Here is an 8,514-nt window from a genome sequence, read left to right as displayed (position 1 = left end):
GCGAGCTGTTCCTTCAGATGATGCACACGCACCTTGTTACCGACAGAGAATCGTTTGCGGAGATTTTCCCAAAGCGTATGAGAATCTTGCACAAACGTAACAGTAGACCGTACCCGAGGCTCAATGGATGTGCGAATCCATCCCACAATCATCGAATTAACCGAGAGCCAAAGCTCCAAGTTAGAATCGTTTGCAAGAGGCTTCGGGATCGTACCATTAACGAACCCAAGTTTTCGTTTTGCACGAAGAGCGTTGGTCATCTCACTAGACCATTCACCATAATTTTCACCTGTCAACGTCACTGACGTGATCATGGCTCCCGGATTGTCGGAAGCATGCAGGGAATACGGCGTCGCACTGTCAACGCCTCTGCTGTCCATCGTACCACTCTTGGTTACGGACGACTCTTCTCCATCACCCATACTTGCTGAATCTCACAGAGAGACAACGAACAGAAAAACAACCAGAAGATCTTCGAACTTCGAACTTCGAAGCTCTTAACACACCGACAGAAACGTTTCTAGGTCTGAGGATTTTTCTGCTCTGATACCATGTAAAGCATGAGATTGTGTTCTGAATATGTTTTCTTATTAAACAAGTTAACCTTTACATCGTATATATACATCAAGAAGAGGAGATATTCCTAAAACAAGATATATAAATATCCCTAACATAAAGGAAGCTTTCCTTATTGTAATAATGGAATATCTGATATGATCCTTGGCACACAAGGATCCTAATACTCCCCCTCAAGTTGGAGAGGGAAGATTCTGAACTCCCAACTTGGACAATAAGAACTCAAACTGTAGGCGACCAAGGGCTTTAGTGAGAATGTCACCCAGTTGATACTTCGTACGAACATGACGCATTGTGATGAGACCCGCTTTGGCAGCATCGCGAACACTATGACAGTCTCGTTCAATATGCTTAGTTCGTTCATGGAACACATGATTTGAGGCAATGTGTATCGCAGCCTGACTATCACAGTAAAATGGCACAGGTGTGGATGGTGAGATACCGAGGTCTTTAACAAGAGGAACAATCCACTTCATTTCACGAACTGCTGCTGCCATTGCACGATATTCGGCCTCAGCTGATGAGTGAGAGACGGTGTCCTGTTTCTTAGTTTTCTAGTCAATAGGAGAGCCACCTAGAAGAACCACAAACGAACTGAGAGAGCGACGCGTGAGAGGAAAAGACTGCCAATCTGCATCACAGTAAATGGACAGTTCGAGATTACCGTCAGATTTTAAGAGGATTCCTTGACCAGGAGACCCTTTGAGAAAACGCACAACTCGCAATGCAGCATCCCAATGAGCTTGACGAGGGGTTTGCATGAACTGAGACAGTAAGTGAATAGAATATGACAACTCAGGAGGGGATATCGCAAGATTGACTAGTCGTCCTACCAATCGACGGTATTGGCACGGGTCAGGGAACAGAGGACCCGCATCAGAAGCGAGTTGATGATTCTGATCCATTGGAGTACCAGCCGGCTTAGAACCAAGCAAGCCTGTTTCAGCAAGAATATCAAGCATGTTTCTCGGTCTTTGAGGAGAACGCCACGAGTCTTTTGGGTTGTCTGCTTAACCCGTCTTGTCAGCCAATGGATGAGATGATAGAGACGATGCGTCAGGTTTGGAGGGTCTATAACAGAGTCAGAGGTATAGCTCTATCTAACGAACGCTTCCTGTTCGTGTTCCAAAGGGAGGAGGATTTGGTAATGGTGCTAAACGACAGACCATGGTCCTTTAACCATTGGACGATGCTGTTGGATCGTTGGGTTCCAGTTCCTCCGAAAGATTTCCTGACAACAGTGGACGTCTGGGTTCGGATCAGTCGGATACCAATGAATCATTATAGGTTGGAAACGATGGATTTCTTAGCTAGCAAGGTAGGAAAGGTTCTTGAAATTGTGTATGACCCGAAGTGCTCATAAAAAGAGGCTTTCATAAGAGGTGAGATTGGATATCACCCGGCCAGCTTTGGAGAAGAAGGTTCTAAATCTTCCATCAGGGGGGCAAGCCGTGATTGAGTTTGAGTATGAAAAGTTGACGAAACGTTGCTTTCACTGTCTTCCGTTGACTCATGAGAGACCCGACTGCCCTTACCTTCGGGAAAAAGTGAGACCAGTGTTTAAAGAGGTGGTAGTATCCTCTAATGGCAGAGCTTCTAACCTGAAAGACCCTGTTGGGACTGTTCCTCCACCAGGACATGCGGTGCCGCCTGGTTTCTCTCCTATGTTTCCACAATTGGCGGAGGAGGAACGTAATGCGGCACTGCAGTATGTTTCTCATAGTGATCCTACAGAGAGTCAGGCCCGGATCATGCGTGTGCAACAATCTATCACGGATAAGGGTGCAGTAGGAGCTAGGCAGATGCCATTGATTTCGCATAATCTTAAGAAGGGTAAAGGCCATGTATTTGGATATGAGAGACAGAGGAAGATTGGTGGAGACGTGTTTTGCTCAAGTAAGTATATGCCTTTCAAGCTGTCTACTGGTCTGGTTGTTAGTTGTGGAGCAGACGATCTCGAGGTGTCCTCATCTTCCTCTCCTGTTGGTCCTACGGTCTTCAGGATTGGTTCATCTACTATTAACCATCCTACCGGGACCAAGAGTGATGGGAAAAAGTCGAGGAGACGCCCGCAGAGGTGGAAGAGGCTGAGTCAGACGAAAGCTTGTGTTGCTGGTGATGGTGATGGTCTTGCTGGAACTGATGATGCCCTAAAGAAGTCAGCTTTGGTTATTCATGGTGAAGATACAGTTGCTTCCGCTGGTTTTTCCAAAAGGAAAGCGGTCTCGTGTGTTGGCGATCACTCTACAAAATCTCCAAAAATCAATACAGAAACGGTGGCTTCCGCTTTGAAGCCGCTGCCTCCCCAATGAGTATATTGAGCTGGAACTGTCAAGGAGCTGGAAGCACCGAGACAGTTCGTTACCTCCGGAAGCTACGCAAGATGTATTTTCTGGATTTTTTATTTTTAATGGAGACTAAGCAACGATTTCAGTATATGATGGGTGTGAAGAAAAAATTGGGGTATGATAATTTAGTCACTGTGGAGCCTGTTGGCTTGAGTGATGGCTTGGCGGTTCTGTGGAAGAAAAGTTACAAGGTGAATGTTCTGTTTCGAGATAAGAGAGTGATTGATATGAAAGTGGAGGTGGGTTCTCTCAGCTTTTTCCTGACTTGTGTCTACGGTGACCCTGTGGTGGCAAGGAGGAAAGTTGTATGGGACCATTTAGCTAATATAGCAGTAAGGAGAGATGAGGCATGGATTCTTACTGGTGATTTTAACGAATTGATGAGCAATGAGGAAAAATTAGGTGGTGCGGTGAGGAGTGAAGCATCTTTCTGGGATTTCAGGAACATGGCTTCTACTTGCAAAATTCGTGAACTAAGAAGCTTTGGGAACCGGTTGTCTTGGGCAGGTGTTCGAGATAGAGTTTGTGTTCAATGCAGACTGGATAGGAGCTTTGGAAATGATGAGTTGTTTAACTTGTTTCCAAGAGCTCACGTTGAATACCTTAAGATGTGGGCTTCAGATCATCGTCCCTTATTGATCAGTTTCTCTCTAGAGAACGAGGATTCTAGTCGAGGCAGATTCTATTTTGATAAGCGCATGATAGGAAAGGCTGGGTTTGAAGAGGCGGTCAGAAGAGGCTGGCAAGGAAGCGATAATTCTGCTGATATTGGTATTTTGGAAAGAATTGCAAGCTGCAGGAAGGAGATGGCAAAATGGAAGAAGTCAGCTGGAGTGAACTCAAGAGATAATATCTCTCGGCTTTCAAACTCCTTGGAGGCAGAGATCGCTCTGTTGGACCCTGATGCCAACAGAATGAAACAGTTGAGGTGTGAACTGTCGATGGCCCTTAGAGAGGAGGAGTTGTTCTGGCGCCAGAAGAGTAGAGAAGAATGGCTTCGTGCTGGTGATTTGAACACGTCCTTCTTCCATAACAGTGTGAAAGGCACGAAGATTAAGAACAGAGTCCTTATGCTACTGGATGAGGATGGTGTTGAACATTTTTTGGAAGGGGCTAAAGGTCATATAGCGACAGAGTACTTTCGTGACATTTTTATGAGTTCGAATCCTCATGACCTTGATTCACTCTTTGAAGGTTTCCACGAAAGGGTGTCCGAAGAGATGAATGTTTCTCTGGTTCGTCAAGTCACAGATGAGGAGATAAAGAGGGCAGCATTTGCGGTTAAAGGCAATAGTGCACCAGGGGAAGATGGTTTAACTGGAGTGTTTTACCAGAAGTTTTGGCACATAGTTGGACCAAAAATTTCAGATGAGATTCATGAATTCTTTCGCTCTTCAGTTCTTCCATATGGATGGAACCACACGCAGATCAGTCTCCTTCCGAAGGTTTCGAATCCAACCTGCATGAAAGATATGAGGCCTATCAGTATGTGCTCGGTCCAATACAAGATCATCTCTAAAATCTTATCGGAAAGACTGAAGGTTTGCTTGTCGGAGGTGGTATCAGACACACAGGGTGCCTTTGTTGGTGGGCGTTTGATCACTGACAATGTGATAATAGCTCATGAGCTGGTACATGGGTTGCGGACTAATGCTTCGATCGCCAAGGACTTTATGGCTGTGAAAACTGATATGTCTAAGGCATACGATCGAGTAGAGTGGAACTTTGTGGAGACTTTATTGGAGAAGTTGGGCTTTGATAGGATTTGGATCCGTTGGGTGATGGCTTGCATCTCGACTGTGTCCTATACAGTTCTTCTTAATGGTCGTCCTCACGGGTTCATCAAACCGGAACGTGGAATCCGTCAAGGGGATCCTTTGTCGCCCTTCTTGCGTATCCTATGTGCGGAAGCCTTAGTTGGGACTCTTAACCAGTCTGAAGCGGCTGGTAAACTTCAAGGTATCAGATTAGGCGTTGGTGGTCCTGGGGTCCATCATTTATTATACGCAGATGACAGTCTCTTTCTTTGTCGAGCTAATGTTGCTGATAGTGAGGAGCTGGTAAAGTGCTTGGAACGGTATGGTGATGCGTCTGGTCAGCTCATTAATCCAGCCAAGTCCTCCATTATCTTTGGAGCACAAGTACCGGAGGAGGTCAAAGCTGAGATAAAGGTGGTGTTAGGGATTGAGAAAGAAGTTTTGATCAAATCTATTTGTATGGCTTTGCCTATTTACGAAATGTCTGTCTTCAGGTTACCGAAGACTTTATGTGAGAAGCTCACTAGTGTCATGTGTGAATTCTGGTGGAGTAGTGGAGAATTAAGGCGTAGGATATCATGGGTTTCTTGGCAGAATCTGTGTAAAAGTAAAGAGGAGGGTGGCCTTGGGTTCCATGATATAGAAACATTTAATCAAGCCCTTTTGGCTAAACAAGCTTGGCGGGTGTGGTCTAGACCGGACTCTCTTGTCTCTAGAGTCTTGAAGAGTAGGTATTTCAGAAACGGTTCCTTTCTGGAGTGTGGTCTGGGATCACGTCCCTCATATGTGTGGCGAAGCCTTCTTCATGGGCGTGAACTCTTGAAAGAGCGGATGGTTAGAGAGATAGGAAATGGCAGAGACACGAATGTGTGGGCAGAGAAGTGGATTATGGATAAAGTTCCAAAATATCCTTTGTATAGAGATGATAGTACCATAGACCTCACGCTGACGGTTGCTGATCTTTTGTTACCAGGATCTTCCTCGTCGAATGAGGCTCTAGTGTGTCGCACTTTCATTTCTACTGATGCTGAGATTAATCTAAAGATCAGGCCTAACTTACAGAAGCAAGACAGTCTTAAATGGGGACTTACTAGAAATGGATGCTATTCTTCTCAGAGTGGATATAGATTCTTGGATACCATGCGTGTTCTCAATGGTTTGCAACAAGGTCTTCCTCCGGTGGAGAAACAAGTGCGGAAGAAAATATGGAAAATTGGAGCTCCTAGTAAGATTAAGCACTTCTTATGGAGAGATTTATCTGGTGCCCTTCCAGTGAAGGAAAGGCTTAGGTCCCGAGGTGTTCATTTAGACACGACATGTTCTGTTTGTTCTAATACGGCTGAAACTGTTTGTCATGCCTTATTTACTTGCCCTCGGGCTCAAGAGGTATGGGTCAAGTCTAATATAAGACTACCTACTGGAGGTTTTTCCAAAAACTCTGTTTTCTTGAACCTGCATCATCTGGCTGTCTCTAATGGTGGTTCTCGGAACACTGCGCTTAATGGTACTTTCCCATGGATTATTTGGGAAATTTGGAAGGCAAGAAATGCTCTTGAGTATGAAAAGAAACAAACAGGTTCAGAAACGGTGCTTAGTATGGCTATTGAAGCTGCGGAGGAATGGAGACATGCTAACATTAGAGACCCTTCAACGTCATCAAAGCCACCTGTGTCATCGTTCAGAAATAGGTCCAGTCAGAGTTGGCAACCTCCACCTTCTAGAGTCCTTAAGTGTAATATTGGTGTGTCGTGGAACGAAGCTCAGTCTATTAGTGGTGCGTCTTGGCTTCTACGTGACCACAATGGAGCCGTTCTCTTGCACAGTCGTCGTGCTTTTTCTGGGGTTTCCTCGCACATGGAAGCTGAGTTGTTGGGTTTTCATTTTGCAGTTGAAAGTATGAGATCAACTCATCAGCGGAATATTATCTTTGAATCTCATTACACCCTTGCCTGTGATGCGCTACTCAACCCTTCAATGTTTCCGAGATTGCGCTTGGTGATAAATGAGGTTTTATCGTTCATTCCTTGTCTACAAACCTGGCAAATGACTTATGCATGTGAAGCACAGAATCGTCCTGCAACAAAGATAGCTGAAAGTGTGGTTTGTGACAGGAGATTCTCCTCTTATATTGCGAGAGGTGGGCCTAGTTGGCTACTAGCACATTTGAATGCTGAAGCGGTGAGTAACTGAAGTCGCAGGGTGGAGTTTGGTCGTTTATCAAGGGTTTCTATACCTTTGCATCCTCTCCATTATGCTTTGGACTCTCTTCTGGATGGGCATCTACTGATTGCCTACTTCATTTTGTTCTTTTATCCCTGTGTTGTGTTATCTTTTTCTCGTTTTCTCTAATTTTCTTAAAAGTGCCCTTCTACCTGTGTGGGGAGTTACTTGATACAATCGGTTATGTGCTCTCAATAGAAATAAAAGTCCAGTGTTAAAAAAAGAAGAAGGAAGTTTTCCTTATCGTAATAATAGAATATCTGATATGATCCTTGGCACACAAGGATCCTAATACTAATCTCATCACATTCAATCTCTTTTTATTAAAAAAGGCAACTTCACTTTTTTAACTATGAACTCTATGATTTTATAAATAAATCAACTTGATCAGGATACTGAAAGAATAAAATTATAAACAAACAAAAACTAAACGACCACAAAAAAAATACATATCTCGGCCAATGACAGGCTAAAAATACACGCATTCCGTCTTAGTTGACTACATTATAAGAAATAAAATGACACATCATATGGGTAAAAAGTCCCGTGAAACATAACAAATTAAATGTATTCACATTCCAACAATACTCATATAAACACGCTTATAAAACAAGTTACTTTGGTTAGGTTACATATCCTCTGCAACTCTTGGTTAACTTCAATAACATCTACTTATTTTACGTTACACTTTCATTATTTTACTAAGCTGTTCAATATCTTATTTAGCCTAACATAAACCGTTACGAGTGCAATCATCTAGAGCCCAATCCTTGAGAGCCAAAAATATAGCAAACCACAATTAAACAACCATTTATAGATTCATAATTAACAAAAATATACAACCAGAAGACCACTTAAACCTCATCCAACCTATACAATATGTTGTAGACCGTAATTAATATAGACACAAACATCAAAATCAAATATAATTAATACATACATAATCCCTCTATACGTTAACATTCTTAAAACCCATAAACGTTATTATACACTTCTCTTGCAAATACTAACATAGAACTCACACAATGAAAAGGGCTTGTGTTGCAAAGATCAATTCCATGTGCCGTGTCTTCCTATGGAAAGGGGATCCAGAGGCCCACAACACTGCGAGAGTAGCTTGGTCAACAGTGGTGAAGACTAAGGAAGAAGGTGGGTTAGGCGTCAAGGATCTCCTGTTATGGAACAAGGCGTGCTGTCTGCGTTTGATCTGGCTAATCTTCTTCATGCCTGAGTCAGTGTGGGCGGCTTGGTTCAAAGAAGTAATCCTCAAAGGCTCAGTATTACTTGACTACCAAGCCCTCGCAGAGTTTCTCTTGGCTAACAAACAAACTATTGAAGCTAAGAGATGTAGCTTACCCCTTAATTCACCTTCGTATACATAATGGAAAGGGCTGCAGGTTTTGGGTTGACAACTGGAGTCCCTATGGCAAGCTTGAGGACTACTTGGAGGGAGGGAGATCAAGCCTTGGTATCCCACAAAACACAACTCTAGCCTCGCTACATCACAATGGCTCATGGCGCCTTCCAGCGGCGAGAACAGAGCGCCAAGTTCAGGTTCTTTCTTTCATCACTACAATCATGTTCAGTGAAGAATCAGATTACTATAAATGGGA

At 43.6% G+C, this 8,514-nt stretch overlaps 2 protein-coding genes across 2 annotated transcripts; both read left to right on the top strand.

Moving 5' to 3' along the window:
• Window positions 1-1,606: 1,606 nt before the first annotated feature.
• On the top strand, window positions 1,607-2,888 carry LOC106373450. Its single transcript, XM_013813620.2, has 2 exons — window positions 1,607-1,894; window positions 1,959-2,888. Exons 1-2 carry the CDS (start codon window positions 1,607-1,609, stop codon window positions 2,886-2,888), a joined length of 1,218 nt encoding a protein of 405 aa, XP_013669074.2.
• Window positions 2,889-3,016: 128 nt separating this feature from the next.
• On the top strand, window positions 3,017-6,871 carry LOC111201731. The gene has a single exon (XM_022694023.1). The coding sequence runs from the start codon at window positions 3,017-3,019 to the stop codon at window positions 6,869-6,871; it is 3,855 nt and encodes a 1,284-aa protein (XP_022549744.1).
• The last annotated feature ends 1,643 nt before the right edge of the window (window positions 6,872-8,514 follow it).

Source organism: Brassica napus, chromosome C1, assembly GCF_020379485.1.
Source record: "Brassica napus cultivar Da-Ae chromosome C1, Da-Ae, whole genome shotgun sequence".
NCBI lineage: Eukaryota > Viridiplantae > Streptophyta > Magnoliopsida > Brassicales > Brassicaceae > Brassica > Brassica napus.
This window is presented reverse-complemented; position numbering and strand designations above follow the sequence as displayed.

Excerpts from the sequence above, each read along its gene's own strand:
- LOC106373450 (XM_013813620.2), top strand. The coding sequence starts at position 1,607 with ATGGATGAGATGATAGAGACGATGCGTCAGGTTTGGAGGGTCTATAAC. Across the intron at positions 1,895-1,958 it reads TGGATTTCTTAGCTAGCAAG|GTGAGATTGGATATCACCCG; the intron begins GTAGGAAAGGTT and ends CTTTCATAAGAG.
- LOC111201731 (XM_022694023.1), top strand. The coding sequence starts at position 3,017 with ATGGGTGTGAAGAAAAAATTGGGGTATGATAATTTAGTCACTGTGGAG.